The sequence below is a fragment of the Oryzias melastigma genome, linkage group LG6 (genome assembly GCF_002922805.2).
Source record: "Oryzias melastigma strain HK-1 linkage group LG6, ASM292280v2, whole genome shotgun sequence".
NCBI lineage: Eukaryota > Metazoa > Chordata > Actinopteri > Beloniformes > Adrianichthyidae > Oryzias > Oryzias melastigma.
The window spans coordinates 24678644-24696256 of NC_050517.1; the positions used below are offsets into that span (position 1 = coordinate 24678644).

Here is a 17613-nt window from a genome sequence, read left to right on the forward strand (position 1 = left end):
ATAATATCTAAAAAAAACCCAAAAATTATGTCCATAAAAGTGGGATTCATTTAGCTTTGGAACCCCAAAAATATTTAACAAACTGTTTTTATAACATAGAATGAAAGTTTTAGGTGTAATTTTCAACAAATTAATCAACATGTTTTTGAATGAAAATAGTAAAAAAAAAAAGTCTGATTTCTGGCTTTTTTACATTTGTCCTGGAATTCAGTTTTCCTTTTTTTTTTCTTTTTTTTTTTCTCATAAACTTTCTTTATCATGCCTGTGAAAAATAATAAAACAGTTTTTTGGGAGGAGTTTGATCCAGCTGGATTTCAGGTCGGCTGCTCACAGGTGGGGGCGTGTCTGTCTTCTCTGAACTGTTTGGTTGGGGTTGGACTTTCACGGAGAACCGCGGAGTCTCCTCAATTTTTGGACCGCACAGATGCTTGCTATTGTCGAAATTTATGTAGGTTCCCATTCCAAAATAAAATAATTGTCAGATTCCTCTTTGGATTTCTCGTAGCAAACAGCTCCGTTTTGCTCCATAAAGGGAAGTGCTGTTTTTATCCAAAATTTACAAATAAAATCTATTTCATCTCTTTAATTTAACAAAATCTCAGTCACAGCATTTAAAAAAAAGTTAAAGTTTATTTTAGCCTGAGTTTTATTACACTGATCTCACAGCTGCACAGCAGGACGCTTTTGTACAAATTAATCATATTTTATTAATCGCTTGCATTAACTCGCCAACATCCATAGCCCTACTTTATATATATTGTCTATCATGAGAACAATACCATAAGAACTTGCTAAAAACACAAAAAACATTATTTTCATCGTTGTTGGATAAAGAGCTATTGTAAGTTTTAGTCCTGTTTTCAGTGTTTCTTTGCATCATTGTACACCAATCAGAGACGCCTTTTAAGAGCACAACAACCTTGTAAAGAGTTAATAGCACCCTGTCAAGTGAAGAGTTTTGCTTGGATGATTTAGAAAAAACAAGTGTTTTTCCTAGCAAGCTGGGAGTTATTGTCGGAGAACGGTACATTCCTATAAGCACGACCTAGGCCAGAGTAGGCATCGGGCTTGGAACAAAACAGCCGTACAGTCTCTTGAGAAACATTTCCTTCCACTTCTTTCATTCACTTCTTCTCTATTTAGCCTTTTCTGAGCAGCTCTTCTCTGGGCCCCCCTCTCATCCCTTTCAGTTCAGTGACATTCTGAGCAGGCTCTCAGCAGCTTCTGCGAGAGGGAAACAATCACAGCTCTGGTACAACATATTGCGACTCCAGGCTGGGCGTTTCAGCGACAGGGCCGCATATGGAGGAAAACAGCTGGATGTTTGCATTAGTGCAGTGAAATTGCTTTGTGTGCTGAAACGTGCACTCTGCACTACCGAACATGAATAGCATTGTGTCATTTTAAAGGACTATATACTGCATGGCTGATAAAAGATAAATATTACTCTTCTCGTTAAAGTGCACTATACCTTTAAGATGGAACGGCTGGGGAAAATATGATGAATGAGCGAGAGGTAAGTGGGCTACCAGAGATAGGAACAAAGGCGTAAAATGGAAGAGACATTTCTTTGGGTCACAGAAATGCAAATAAACTACCAATTCTTGGAGGATAACTTGTCAGATCTTTAATATTATAGATAAATGAAAAAAAGCAAATATTGTTTCTAAAAATGACCAGGGAATGTCATGAAGTGAAAATGTTACATGTATTGATAGAGGGTTTTATCTTCTACAAAAAAATGAACAATTGAGACTTAATAGATGAGAAACTATATTTTCCTTTATGACGGGGTGGGAAAACTTTTTGACTCGTGGGTCACAAAGGGTTCTAAATTTGACAGAAGGACCGAACCAGAGCAGGTTGGTGTGTGCTTTGATAATCAACCTCATAGGAAGAAAAAAAATAACATGGAATGTAGGGAAAACGTAATTTAATTTAGATTGAAAACAAGATATATGTATGGTAAAATATTAAACTCTGATGACAGTTTTTCTTGTCAAAGTTTGACTTTTGTTCTCATTTCAGTGCTGATTTTACCAATGGGTTGATGTCGCTCAGATATATAGCGTTACTGTTACGCTATAACAGTTACGCTGTAACTTTATAATAAATATATTAGAATCACCTTTTTTTCTTGCTTCCTGGTAACCTGAGCTCTATGTATTAAACAAAGTCAGACCAGTTCTGCCTTAAATATTTTCTTGACTGACAAATTTCTATCAGCAGCTTTCATCTCCTCCTATACATTTCTTTTACTAATAAATCTTGCAAAGTTGCCCTGTGGTGAGTACCTCTGTGGTACAAAACCTTACAAACCAGGGCAGAAAAACAGGAAATGTTCCCTTTTTCATGGGAATTAAGAAGACAAATAACACCCAAGAGCTGCTAATCAAACTGAATAACAAATCCTCATAAAAGTGAGTAACTGCTTAGGTGGGCAGTTTGTTAGAGAACGACGGTTAAGATAATTCCTGAGAGTCAAAATGAGCCAATAGTTGCTGCACATTAGTCATGGAGGGATTAAAAAATAAAGTTTTATCCCTGGATTCCATCATTGTAAAGATGTATGACTCACTGCAAGATAAAATTTAGAGTGATAGTTAACCGTGCGTGGATATCCCAACAATTAGTGCATGTCAGATCATGCTAACATTGAACAAGTATGTATGGGAGGAGGGCGTCTCTTCTTTGGGAAATGACACAGCTTTTCTCTGTGATTATTTTTTTGGTTGTGTCCGTCTCACAACCAGAGGTGTGTTACATTCTTTAGGTAATTTTAACATGAAAATATATTTTTTGAACCCTTAGTGCTTATTTTTGCTACATAAATAAAAACTGTCAAAGGTTTTTTTTTTTACCCTAAATGGTGTCTCAACTCACCAATCAATCACATCTGTTTACAATGACAGCCCCCCCTAGGGGTTGGGTATCACCAATAATTTCTAGAATTGATTCAATTCAATTCACTAGAGCCTGGATCAATTTGATTCCAATTTTTTTTTTTAATTCTTTTGATCCACTTGATTCAATTTTATCCAATTCAATTTCGAGTTTACACGGCTTACACATTTGCACACATGTGTTTAGAAACACATTAATAATCTACAAAATGTTTTGAAGATATTCATATTAATCTAATACAGTTCACATACTGTAAAATGTATTAGCGAAATTATAATGGGCTTGTTAATACCACAGTGTTACATGGATTTTCAAACTAAGCTCCAACACCTGTCTCTCCTGGAGGGAGTTTAAGTTTGGCCACTAGATGGCGATCTTGCAATAGCATTACACCCTATTCTAGAAGAAGAAAGTGTGTGCCAAAAATGTGCTCTAGACCACAAATGGTTACTTTAAAAAATATTTAATCAAAAGAGTTTGGAAAATACATGCCTGTAAGTATATGAAGATGCTCATTTAGTCAGCAATGTATGTTTAGGTCGACCGAGAGTTAGCATTAGCCGTCCTATGGGAAATCCTGTTATACGTTAGCATCAAGCTAGCGGACTGTAGTATTATGCACTAGCTCAATCTCTACTTTTATTGGATTGATTATTGATCTATTACCCTTAGATCGATTCAGATCTGTTATTTGATTTAAATTAATTTTAGATTTGATTAAAACAGCGAATATTTCTGATGCATAACTGAAGACCATTGGATGAATACTGGGTACATTGAATCATTCAATTGAATTTAGTGAAGATTATCCGTGTTTTTTTTTTCTTTCTTTTAATTTTATGTAGTTATGACTTTTTTGTTTCTACATATCTGATGTTTGTTATAATATATATATGTATATATATATATATATGTTATTTTTGCTGTAAAAAAATTTACAACATTTATCATTCTGAATTGAATCCTTAGTATATTTTCAAATTCATTGTGGAATTATTGTGTAATATAATGAGAAATATATGCTTTAAAGGGTAATTATTATTATTGTAAAGTGGTAAAAATATTTTGTGTGGGTTACAATACTCGATTTAATGTGCAAGATATTTGCTAAAACCTACAAAAACAAACAAAAAAAAACTAGTTGTAAAATATCTATAGATAATGATATATGACACAGAATGCTATGTTCTTCCTGTCATGCCACATCAGAGTACTTGTATTTAGCGAGAATGTAAGGCCTTTTCAGTAAAGACTTTTAGAAGATTTCCTCCTCTTAATGATTCCCAAATCCTGAACTAGAAAACTAGAAAGAAATCTAAACAGTTGGTGTGACACTAGTGTTAAGTACCTTTCCCCTCTTCTGTTCTCACGGAGGCTCTTTCTCACTATTCTTCAGAGACTACGTGTCTACGGCTCATGTCTCTGAGTGTTGTCTGTGTTCCATTGATGATGCCCTGTGAGCTTACGAGGGCCTGTGAACAGACAGTCTGCAGGAGCAAAGTGGATGGGATCATCCTCTGGGAAACTCTGGTAAGCCGTTGTTCAGCTTTGACAAAACGTGGGTAGTGAGAAAATAAATTCTTTGATAGAATGTAAAAGCAGGCAGGACACCCAATAAAAGCTTAGAAAATAGTAGAAAATAACTACCGTATTTTCTGGAGTATAAGAGCAAAAAATGTCTAATCAAGAAGAAGGAAATCATATACAAGTCGGTCTGGAGTATAAGTCTCACTTTTAGGAGAAAAGTCTAATGTTGCAGAACAAATCCGCCAAGCGTAGCAAAAAATAAATAAATCCAAGAATGCTAATCTTTTGATCTTTATAAGAAAAAAATAAAGTTTAAGAGGAAAAAATTCCGATTTTCTTCTGTTTGTTTGTGTGACACTTCTGCACTGTCTGTAGCAAATACTCGGATGTAACGCCCTCTAGCGGTTGTTAGCAGAAATAACCGCTAAAAGACAACCAGTGTTTACTGGGAACATAACAAATATACAACCTTTTTGATGTCTAAAAAAAAAAAAAAACCCTACTGGCTAAACTCTGAAAACATCTGCGACTTGTACTCCGGAAATTACGGTATTCCATTCTCATACTTTCCTATTTTTTTAATCTATTGTTGTTGTTTTTTTATTTCTAGTTAAGACATATGTGTGCACTCTTAGAACGTGTGTTCTTGATTCAACCCAACTCTTGGATTATTCATGATTAGATATATTTTTGGGTTACTTTTTGGAGCAATACTTAAATACTTTTTTGTGTTATAGTGCGCACAACCCAACTTGTGCTATTTTTAACTGTACAGTTTTTAGCGTGTGTTACTCACTTCTATAAAAAGAGGTCCTAAGAGGACATTAAAAAAAACAATCAAAGTAAAAAATAAAAAGTTAATATCTCGTGCACACCAGATAGTAACTGATGCACACCAGATAGTAACTGATGCACACCAGATAGTAACTGATGCACACAAGATAGTAATTGGTGCACACCAGATAGAAACTGGTGCACAACAGATAGTAGTTAGTGCAAACCAGATAGTAACTTTTTTTACTTATATTTTTTTCAATGTCCCTTTAGGTGCTCCATAAAAAATTGTGAAAGTGACCCTATTTTATTTTTAAAATTTCATAATGTACTTGTGCATGTATGTTTGTATAAAAAAGATCAAATATAAAACAATTACCCGACCAATAATTTCTTTTTATTAAAAAGGTCATAATTTCACGTTTTACAGTACACTATGTACACCCTTTTTCCATGAGATTTAAAATGATAAATCTGGAACACATTTACATGAAGATGAGTACAATCCAAACCACCATCAGCTGGAATCATCAGCTGAGTGCTGTTCTGGTCATTTTCAAGTCTTTCAGATCATTGAACACTGAACTCATCAATGTAAAGGTACTCACTCAGCTCATCTGAATGAGCCGGCGCCACCTTAAGTTAAAAGCACTGCACTGCCCAGTGTTGCTCCTGCGTTTGAATAAAAGCTCCCTTGTGCGTCAGAGAAACTGTCGAGAGGTGCATTTTTTTATTTCATATTGCTTTCAATCCAGTCTTTGAAGTTGGCCACACGTGTGTAAACAGTGTAGAGGTCAGGATCACATTCTCCCTGGTCATAGCCAAAGCTCACCAACCCCAGCAGTCTCCACAGCTTTTTGCTGTCCCTACCCACCTGAGAAGACTTCTGGTTACTGCTGGTCTCTGAGATTTCTGGGAGGACAAGGATCCCCCCCGTGTCGGACGGACATATTTTCGAAGGGCTGTAGTCGGGCCTTTGACTCGCACAGAGCATGTTGTCTGTAACGCTGACTGGCACTCCGTTTCGAGCGTACTGCTGCTCACATGGGACTATGTCAGCAAGGTGAACCAGCCCCACCCTCGCCTTCTCATCAGGGCCTAAACTGGAGTCGGCCAGTGGAGACCAGCCTGTCACCAGCCCTTGACCAGAGTTCATCTCCTCCTCCTCGCCTCCTGACAGGCAGAGCGGCAGGACTTTTTCTCCAATCCTCGCTTTGTCGATTAACTTGATTACAGCGATGTCAGAGTCAAGAATGTTGGGGTCGTAGTTCGGGTGCACTGCAATGGAAGCCACCTGAAAGAGAAGTCATTTCTTTAAGTTTTCTTAAAGAAAATGAAGAATGAAATAATAAAAAGCTCTTACCCTGAGCCACTGAAGACCTTTCTGCTTCCTGTGGTCGTCCCGATAGTGCTTCCCCACCACCACGCTGATTGTGGCAGTATCCACAGGATACACTTTTCCCAGCTCTGTGACACAGTGAGCTGCTACCACCAAGCTCCTCTGGTTGACCAGAGCCGCACTGCAGACCAGCTGCCAGTCAGACGCCTGGTTTAAGTTATCGCTTCCTCCGCATCCACCCTTCTTTGGAGGCTCGGTCTTGCCGTCCGCCTTGGTCACCTTAGCGTCCGTATTCTTAGTGGGGCAACGGTAGATGGCTGCCAGCCAGGGCCAGTGAGCCTCTTCAGGCCTCTCTGGGTCAAAGGCTGCATGCTTCCCACACACTGCCAAAGAGGAGGCGACAGGAAGAGAGGTGAGTCCATAATCCAGGCAGAGAGAGCCGGAAACAAGGAGACAGGAAAGACCAGACATTCAGGGAGAGTGAGTCAACACTGAAAGACTCTCTCTGAAAATCAAGCATGGGAATTAAACCTTAAACCAAACAGATAAACCCTCATTTTTACTAGCATTTATTTCAGCTATAATATTTTTGCATAGATATGATGGAAACTTGTAGCAGCAGCCTGACTTATGAAAAGGCTTTAAGTTTCACTTAAAATATGAGCTGTTTTAAAAGCACTCCCAGTGGTCTTTTAATTACAATTATGCAGTTTTTAGACAAAATTAAGAAACTTGTCATTTTCTAAAGCATAGTTTTTGAAAAACGACAGGAGTTCTTTAGAAATTCGCATCTGAGTTGTTGGCAAGGAGTCAGCCTGACCTCATTTCCCATCATCCCTTTGTTTACACTCTCTCCCGCTAGTTTAGAGCCCCTTACAATCCCAACCTTAAATAACCGGTGTAACAAAACTGAACTATACAGACGTACACTTTTGAGCTAGATGTCAGCTCGAAAAAAGAAAACAAAGACATGCATGGATCTAGACGTCTACAAGTGAATGCATCGAAATGGAGCGGAGCAGGGAGCTCGTGGCTTGTCTTTATAGGTCCTATGTCACGCTTTGGACAAATAAAGAAGGGCAATTTTAAGCTTGGTATTCTCTAATTTCGTCCTTTATCATGAGAAAAATGCCACAAGCACATGTTTAAAACACAATTTTCATCAGAATTAAAGTTAACACACAGAACTCCAAATGTTTAGAGCCCTAAGCTGCTTTTGCATACAATGTGCATAGGAAAAAGCACATTTTTGTGATGTATTATTTTTTTATTTATAAAAAAAAAAAAAAAAGAGTTCACCAATAATTTTCATGTTAATTGTATGGTTTTATATGTCTTTTTTTTTTACTCCACAAAGAAATAAGAAATAAATAATTTGTCCATCCATCCATTTTCTTAACCCACTATGTCTGTTTTGGAGACACATTTTGGGGTCACCAGAGCCTATCCCGGCTCCTATTGGGCAAAGGTGGGGTACATCCTGGACAGGTCGTCGGCATGTTGCAGGGTACACAAGCACTCCCATACATGCACACTCAGAGTAACCAATCTTCAACCTATGAAGCATATCTTTAGACTTTTTTAAAGCACCTGGAGAAAACCCACACATGCACGGGAAGAACATGTAAACTCCACACGGAGAGGTCCCAGCCAGGGCCTTCTCGCTGTGAGGCAAGAGCGCTGATCATTGCGCCACTGTGCGACTACACCTGCTTCAGCAAAAATGAAATAAGAATCTTGAAGAATATGTTTTTCTATATTCATTGTTCTTTAGATCTAATACTAATTTATTAGTATTTAAACATGTATAAATATGAGTTTTTATTTATTCTTTTTTTTTTACCAGAAGAGCTAAACTTGATGCAAAAATAAGATATGATATAAATGAGCCCTGATATGTGCTTTAGTTTGCAGTAATAATATTTGTTGAGTGACTGTTGTTCTGTCCTCTGCTGCCCTCACCTGGTGAACACGAGACATGGCGCCCACTCCACTTTCCTGTCTTCAGGCAGGTGCGGCGTGAGCTTCCAGAGTGCTGGTAGTACTGAGACGCGCACTCATACTCTATGTGTGTGTAAAGATTGTGGAAGCCCTGGGGCAGCTGTGGGAGCACCTCAGGGGCTTTAGTGGGGCCCTCAGACCACAGCCGCTGCCCCAGTGAAGCTGTGAGAAGCTTGTGTACAGGGGTTTTCCTGAAATGCCAAAAAAGAAAGAAGTTCTGAAGGTTTGTGCAGATTAATCCCCAATCAAATAAGTCCAATTTTGATTTAGTCAATAAATAAAAGTACCTGGATTGTATCTGAGGTGCCAGAACTCTTTGTCTGACCAGTTCTGATACTTTGGGCTCTCGACATGCTGCAGAAAAGAGGAAAGGCAACACAAATACCAACAAAATTCAGAAAACTAATGATTCAAAATATAAAATTAACAAATGATATAGGCAAAATATAGGAATATAAAATATAATCTATAAGTAAGAATAAAACTAATTACGACATCAAAAACCTAAATATTTTAATAACATGTGGTCATGCATATATAGACATACTCAAATATTATTGTTGTGTATAATGATGAAGAACAACATGACTATAATTATCTAGTATGCAGAAAAATGAATTTATCTGTTTATTTATTTTTATTTTTGAAGGAACAGACTTTAATAAGCTTCTTCCTGCTCCCGGTTAAACATGTCTGTATTATTATTGTTGTGGTTATTATTATGATTACTTTTGTTAAAAATCTGCTGTATTCTGCTTCATTGACTGTGGAACTCTAAAGGGACATTGAAGATTGAAAAAAATCTGGTTACTAAATGGTGCTCACTAGATAGTAACTGGGACACACCAATTAGTAACCAGAAAAAAAACATACTTCAATTTTTGAAAAAAAAATCTATGTTTAGAAAAAAAAAAAAACTTTAATTTTTTTGATTTTTTTTTCTTTAACTTAAATATTTAGGAAAACAAATAATTTTTAATTTCAATTTTTAGACAAGATTTATTTTTACTTCAATTTTTAGAATGTTTTTTCCAGTAACTATCTGGTGCACTTTAGTTTAAATTTTTAAATAACATCTTTTTTTTTTTGTTTACTTAAATTTTTTTCACTTCAATGTCCCTTGAGGGGCTCTGTATATTTGAGACAAATTTGAATACATATTTTTTTTAATAACCAAATAGATCTGTTGAGTTTCTCATGGTGCACTCAAATATAATTGCAAATACACAATTCATTGAAATGTATATAAGAAAATCTACATGGTGAAAAAAGGATCTTACTCCATATCATAATGTTTTCTTTGAACAAAATAACTCAATGTGAAGAAAATGTAAATAAAATCATTTGTTTTTTTTATGTGTAGAATAAATCAATAAATAAAAATTATGAATTTTAAAACAAAAAAAAAACTAATTTATGAGAAAAAAAGAAAGTACCTCTGACACACATTGGCTGTTGGCCACTCCAGGTCCCATTTTTCTGGCAGCTTCTCCTCATGGAACCGCTGAGAGCATAGGAGTGGTTACACCTGAACTCCACTGTTTTGGGCTCCGACTCTGGCACCACCTGGTGGTAACCGTTGTACAAACGGGGCAGAGGAGGGCAGCTGTTTTCTACAGGAGCAAAGCAAACAAGAAGTGAGAAGAAGAGTTAAAAAGGCAACCTTTAGTTAGTTTTTTGTTCCTTGTCTCACCTGTGAAGCTTTGGTTAGCGTCTCTTTCTGCCTCGTTCTCCTTGTTGTCCTCCTCCAGCTCCTTTACTGTCTCGGTGGACTCCTTTTCTGCTAAACCATTTTGGCTCTCCTCCCCGGCTCTATACAGGGTGAACTGTGTGATATTGGCTCTAGAGGGGATGATCTTCCTCCCCGGCGCCGGCGATCCGATGGTGTTGTTTTCCCTCTCCTTGTTCACTGAATCCTGCGTGTTGTTCTTCATCATTTCCAGTTCAAAGATCTCCACGGTGTTCTCTCCCTCAGATATGACGGTCCTCAGTTTAGTGTCGTTGGGGCCAAATTTTCCTGGATCTCTTTTCCCGTTCACTTGTTCCTCTTTTCTCTCCTTCTCTGCTTGACCTTTGTCTTTAATCACCACTGTCTTTGTGATGTCCTTCTCCTGCTGCGGGTCTAAGTCGAAGCTGCCCTCTTTGGGTTTGGGGGGTTTCGGTGCTGCTGGTACTTTCTCATCAACAGTGTTTAGGTCATTCTCTGGATCCTTTTCATTTGGTTTCACAGTTTCAGTATTTCTATTGTCAAACTTTCCTTCATCTTCAGTTTTCTTTGGAACAGCCGTAGTGGTATTTTCTTCTTTGTCAATAGTTGGTGTGTGATCCAGCCCAGAGTTGGTGTCTTTCTCTCCAGCATTTTCTTGCTCTTGAGTTGAGTTTTGCTGGTTTGTGTTTCCCTTTTTCCTGAGATCTTTGTCATTATAAATATCTATTTCTTTTTCTTTAGTTTTTTCTTTTTCTGATTCAGTAAGTGTGTTGTTCACTGAGGAAGGAAAAAAAAAAAATCAAATTATTTGTCTAAAATACGTTTGAACTTTTGAAGCAGATACTTTAACAGATAGAACACAATCACAAGGGAAGCTACGTTCACACGGCAACCAAAGTGAAAAGTCTCTTCACTCATGGACATCTCTGCAAGTTCATTCAATCATTTTCTGGCTCTACGTACAAAACACATAGCTACTGAATATGTCGGTAGGTCAAATTTGGACCCATCAGGGACTCAGATTTGGTATTGACATTTGGAGGGTGTGCCTTTAAAATCTTTTCGCAGAAGTGCCAGCCATTTGAAAATTGATCATTGAGGAGAAATTATTAACTGTGGAGTTATGCAACAGAAAGTCTTTTATTTATTGGAATAGAGCTGTGAAAGAAAAAGCCTGTAGCGAGATTTACGATCTACTTCAACGTTTGGCACTGAGCCTCTTCCAACTGCAGGTGGCGGACAAGCGCTAGAAATGCTGCTGTCAGAAATACAACTGGTACCAAGGAGGCATCGGGAGAATCTTCAACATTTCATGTCGTCGGGCAGCATTATGAAATCGGGGCAACGGATCAATGGCCGGCAGTAGCTCTGATTGGACGATGTGTAAATGTCTCCAGACCTCGACGGTCCAGATCAAGGACCATTGGTTGCTGGCCACCCCGTAGTCCGTGGGTATATCAAAAGTGGGCCATTCTGCACCATGGTCATTCTCAACTCAGATTTTAGGCATAATTAAAATCTTCTTAATTTACAAATGTTTTGGGTCACAAGAAAACAAAATGTTGTGTCTTCTTCATATTCCTTTCAGCATCAACTGCAATTCATTAATACTTAGGTCTCGGAGTTGCTGTGGTGCAATCCACGACGTGATGAGTTTGTCTAGCATCAATGCCGTCTCCCCATTTGGATTGCCAGATTGACATCTGGTCATCGCCGGGAGCATTGCATGTCAACAGCCCCTGTCGAGTGCACACGCTGCTACCATACGATTTGAAACAATCGAATGGTGGCAGCACAGGGGCAGGGGATAGAGACCCTCCTATCGGTCAGTTATTGACTGCTGCCTTCCTGCCACCCGCTTGTCACTGGACTGCAACCATGCGACCTCCAAAAGTTGACAGAGAAGAAAAATTGTTTGGTTGCCTTCAAATTTCAACTTATTTTTAAAATCTTTTTGGCCGCCGTCTAACATTTAAAAATGTGACGGTCGTCTCCCGATTACAAATGTTGTACCGCCAATTTTAAAAAAAAACTCAAGAGAATCTGGCAACAGAGAAGAAATATGGCACTCAAAAATCAATAGCCAGAAGTCCCTCCCCCTTCCCAGAGCTGGCCGCAAAAAAAATCACGAAATCATCAGCTGGAAGTCCTCAACCAGAACCCCCCGTTTTAAGCCTTCAACCTTTTTCTCCTTTGAAATACTGAAACTGTTTACACGATCAGCTGATTCAAAGAGAAAAAGCGTCATTTCGACGTTTTTTTCTCCCATAGGTAAACAGGTGTATTTCTGCAAATTTGAACACTTGTTAATATTAACTTGAAAGAAATACAATGATTAACGTTCCCTGTCCCAATTTAAGCTCAGCTTGCACACTAAACTGCTAGACAGTTGCAGTTTATTCACATTTAAAAGTTTAAAGTTCTGAAAAGTTTTTGAAATATCATTTTTAAAAGGGGCTTCTTAAGTTTAGGAAATTTGCTCTTACTAAACCTAAAATTTCCACTCCCATCTAAACATTTTTTCAGTCGCTAACTTGCATGTGACCTAAGGCCCTTTAAAAGACTTGCATTTAGTTTTACGTGTGGTGTCATTTTGGGATATTTTACTGTAGTCTAAACTTTAGAAGAAGAAAAAGAAGAAGAACCCCCTCCCCGTTCGTCTTGTGTGAACACTGTGCTAAATGCACCTTAAAAAACATTTGCTTTTAGCGCGTTCTTGAACGTGTCACATGCCCGGTGTGAACGTAGCTTAACACAAACTGCTCAATTGTTGAGTATTGTAATGTATGATGTCTGACCTTGAGTGCAAACAGGGGGAGTCCCACTCCAGGTGTTGTTGGGAAGACAGGTTCTCTGGGAGGCGCCGCTGAGTTCAAACGGTTGGAAGCACAGGTACTGCAGGGCGATGAGCACATCGTTTGGCCCGTACACCAAAAAGTGGTCACCATGCTCTGGCTTGGGTGGCAGAGTGCACACTCTTTCCACTGGCACTGAAGACAGGAGATGAAAAGCAGGCTTTTTCCGTGTCTCAGTATGAATGGAAATGAAATACGCAGCAAGTCCCACATTTATGGCTTTCCCAGATCCCAAGCTGTTTTTTAGAAGGCATGAAAAAAAAATTAATCTTTCCATCTTACCACACTGTGGAGCAACCGCACTCCAGGTGCCATCGCTGAGGCAGATGGCAGAGCGAAACCCTCGCAACTCAAAGCCGGGGTCGCAACGGAAAGTGACACGTGCACCCGAGTGGTGAAACAGACCCTCCGTAGATCCATGGGTGGGCACCGGAGGCCTGCGGCATCCTACCACTGAACATAAACACAGGCGTGACTTCTTAACAGACAGGCGCTCTTTTGTTGAGAAACCAGCTCAAAGTGACTACAAAAAGCCATGTCGGAGCTCAAAATCACCTCTGACCTGACATTTGAGTGATTAAAACATCACCTTCGCCATCACAGGCTCATTAGCAAATCATTTCACAGTAAATGAGAGCAGTTTATAGCAAGACTAAAAACACATGGCCTGTAAAAGAGAAAGAAAAAACCCTGATGTAATAAAAGATTTTATGAAGTAGAGTAGCGCAGACTGATAAAAAGTAGGAGCTGCTGCCTGATAAAACAAATTTGAAAAGTTTGATCAACAAAACAGAAATGATCAACAATTTTGTTGTTATATGAGTCTAAACGGGATCAGATCCATAAAATATTTGATTTAATTGCTGTAAACCAACAACTCCTCCCAGAAATCCGAGCATATTAAACCCACAGGATTTTCAGTATCCAGGCCCTGTGGGGATCGAGAATGCTGCTGGTCAACCAAGAGTCAGGGTAACCCACAGGCGACCTTCTCTAAACATGTAAAAACAAAGGATGAAGCTGCAGACAGTGATGTTATTCTGCTAAGTGATGGATTTTTCAGGTTAGACTGTATCCACAAGCATAATGAAAGGAATCTTGAGCTATTAGGGCGGAATGCAAACTCTTCACAAGACCGCAGAATATGAGTTTGCATGCTTCTGTTAGCGCTTTGGAAACTATGCTGGACAGTGCGCCTGAAAACTGACTCGACTGATGGATACTCTGAGATTTCTGAGGTAGAGGAAAATGTTTTTTTTTTTTTTTTTGTAGCAGGTTGTCTTAAATGTGGCTAATGTGAGATTCAACCTTAAAAATTCTCCATCTGTGTCTGGGGGGAAGAAATTCCAGACGATATTTCCTCTTCTTAATTGAAGTCATTACTAGTATTTCCACTCTTTTGCATCAAAATTAAAACTTGGCATCTCCTGATAGGAATACAGATGAGTGCACACCATGTGGAAATAAAGCAGACAGCTCTTTTAATGGGTGTTTCTTCCGATGGAAAGGCTGGCTGTTGTTATGGAAGCACAACTGTTTCACCATGTGGTTTATGGGCTGAAATTGAGCCTCCCCCCCCCAAAAAAAAGCACACACGCTGGTCTGTTTTTGCAGGGTACTGAGGGAGGTGTGCACTGTACAAAAACATGAGTCAGGATCCAGGCGTGCATGATTCATGCGACGTAACCATAACCACACCCCGAGAGAGGGGTACCCCACATAGGCAGGACACCATACAGTTTAAAATATGATAGTATCAGGTTATTAGCTTTTAAAATTGGAATTATTTTCAGACTTCTTCTGGAAAGTCTTTTTATTCATTTTACAATTCTTTCTAGATATAATTATATCGTTTTTTGTCATTTTCTTGAGCATAGTCTCTGCAAGACAGCAGTAGTTCTTTCAAATTAGCCTCTGAGTTGTTTTCGGGACTGTTGGCCACCTTCCCCATTGCTGAGAGCTCTCTGTTTACACGTAACAAATTGGAACTTTTAAAGCTTCTTTTTTTGTCTGCTCTTGATTCACAAGGATTTGGGAAAAAAAACTCAGAAATTTCAATTTTAAGCTTAGTTTTCTTCATCCTTCATCTTCTGAAAAAATGCCACAATACTGCAAAAACACGAAATCTCAACAAGCATTATTGTGAAGTTTCTATTATTATTGTTGTAATACATTTGATAATAGACAAAACTACCAAACCTTTTAGTGAGAAATAACAACTTGTTTTAAGACAATGACTTTTGAACATCTCAGTTAGTCATTTGACCCTGAAAACTATGTATTTAAATAGGGCTGGGTATCTCCAATAATTTCCAGAATCGATTTGATTCGATTCACCTGAGCCTGGATCGATTTGATTTTGATAGGTTTTTTAAATTCTCCCGACCCACTCCATTCAGTTCATTTTTGAGCTTACACAGTTATACACGATTATTTAGAAATACATTAATGATCTATGTATATATGTCTGGGAGATATTCATATTAATCTGATGTAGGAAGTATTAGTAAAAACTGGTGATTTAGACCACAAATGGTTACTTTTAAAAAATATTTCCTGTAAAGAGTTTGGAAATTCCATGCTTGTGAGTTTATAAAGATGTTCATTTAGTCAGCAATGAATGTTTAGGTTGGCCAAGCTAAGTGTTAGCATTAGCCATCCTAGGGGGAATTCGCATTCATCCCGAACTGATAAGTCCGCCACTGATTATGGTCTCCTATGGTGTAGTATGGCTTTAAATTGGATATTTTGAGGGGTAAACGTTTAAACATGTCTGTTATACAGACTAAATAAATATAACACTCTTTTTTTAATAACACACCTATTTTAACACATATTATTTTTAATTAGCAGAGCATAATACCTAAATTTGAGTGCTAATTGCTAATTTCAAGATTACACATTTGTCATTGGCAGAATTTTTTACTTATCAAATTAAAAATATTTTGAACTTTGCATTTTTTACTTTTTTTTAAAAGGCCCTTTTCAAAAGAACATGTGAAAAAGACCAAAAACACGATTGCCACTGAAGTGGGTCTTTAATATCCACAGATTTTAAATTCAGTTTCTTTAGTATCAGCTTACTGACACAAAATGTTTCAGATTCTTGACAAAAATGACTGACTTATTAAAAAATATTGTTTCATCTCAAAATGGTTGAAATTTTTAACTCCATTTTTTTTTGTCTAAAAAGTATCAACTTTCTATTTGGGTAGTCAAAGAGGTTTCAGTTTCAGCCCACACTCACCGTTTTCACACCTCTTGCCCGTGTATCCTGCCAGACAGGCGCAGTGGTAAGTGTAGGACGTGTCCAGGATACAAGTCCCGTCATGCAGGCAGGGGGAGGAGCTGCAAGCTGTAAACACATGACACTGAGATACCAACTGAAACTCTGACCTCCCCACCACCAAATTCACAAAGGATTCACTAATCCTGACAGATCCACGCAAAAAGCCAAAGCCATTTCACTTTCCCCCCTTTTCTGGACAGAAAAGCTCCTGTTTGCTTTTACAAGTTCTGGCCTGGTTTCTGGTAACTTTACGGTGTGTGACTTTGAGAATGAGGACATTTCTGGAGTGCGAGCACATTTTGGTTTCTCGGAGGACTAATAGGGGGTTGAGGCGCTTGATGAAAGCTTTAACTGTAACATGAAGGTGTCACTCAAGCACCATTAAGTGCTTTTTATTAGACACTGAACCAAAAGTGCCTTGGAAACGTCTTTCTTGTTTTTATTTGTTGTGGCCCGTACCTTAAAGGAGCCTCTTTGTTCACTACAAATGACCTTTTACTTTTTGCAGAAACGACAACTTTTATGCTTCAGGGGTAAATGTACGTTTCTGATCAACAATAAAAGTTAATACTTTAGGCATGTAGTAGATCCAGATGCTACAAACCTGAACTTTCCTGGAAAGTAGCGAAGAATCCATCAAAGTTCTTGTAGCCGTCGGACACAAAGAGAACGTGCAAACTGTTGCCTGTGCTGTGAATCGCAGCGGGTTTGTTGTTCCCGCAGAATCTCCCGATAAGACGAGAGTTGATGCTGTCTCCGTCTCGGACCTCCACGTAGTCGTAACGACAAGACGGGTGAAACTCCAGACTCAGCATCATAAACCTGAAAGAACAGACATCTAACCTAAATTCTGGCAAATGGTCATTTTTGTTAAAAATAATGTACGTTTCTAATCACTGAACTCTATTTAAATACGTAGTTGTAGAAGTTAATCTTTCTTTAATAGTTCTGGTATCGCCTGTCCATCCTGGAATAGGATCTCTCCCTCATGTGGGAATCCCTAAGGTTTCTTCTTTTTTCCTGACTCAGGTTTTTTTAGGAGTTTTTCTTTACTGGGAGGGAGTCTAAGGGTAAGGATAGCCAGTTTTATTTAGTCTGTTTAGTTTTTAGCAATTGTTCATATTTTATGACAAATTTTCCACATATGTAAAATTACCTGCATGAAGCCCAATGAGGCAAATTTCCTTTGTGATTTTGGGTTATATACATAAAATTT

At 38.3% G+C, this 17613-nt stretch overlaps 1 protein-coding gene across 1 annotated transcript in view; it reads right to left on the reverse strand.

Moving 5' to 3' along the window:
- Window positions 1–5462: 5462 nt before the first annotated feature.
- Window positions 5463–17613, reverse strand: part of LOC112152471 (inactive serine protease PAMR1) — a 30339-nt gene continuing 18188 nt past the window's right edge. The window contains exons 5-14 of the mRNA XM_024282077.2: window positions 17002–17219; window positions 16356–16463; window positions 13391–13561; window positions 13052–13243; window positions 10239–11030; window positions 9982–10158; window positions 8833–8899; window positions 8507–8736; window positions 6569–6927; window positions 5463–6499 (exon numbers count right to left, since the gene is read on the reverse strand). Of these exons, the coding sequence (XP_024137845.1) occupies window positions 5936–6499; window positions 6569–6927; window positions 8507–8736; window positions 8833–8899; window positions 9982–10158; window positions 10239–11030; window positions 13052–13243; window positions 13391–13561; window positions 16356–16463; window positions 17002–17219 (2878 nt within the window). The 3' untranslated portion in view covers window positions 5463–5935. The remainder of the gene's footprint in view (window positions 6500–6568; window positions 6928–8506; window positions 8737–8832; window positions 8900–9981; window positions 10159–10238; window positions 11031–13051; window positions 13244–13390; window positions 13562–16355; window positions 16464–17001; window positions 17220–17613) is intronic.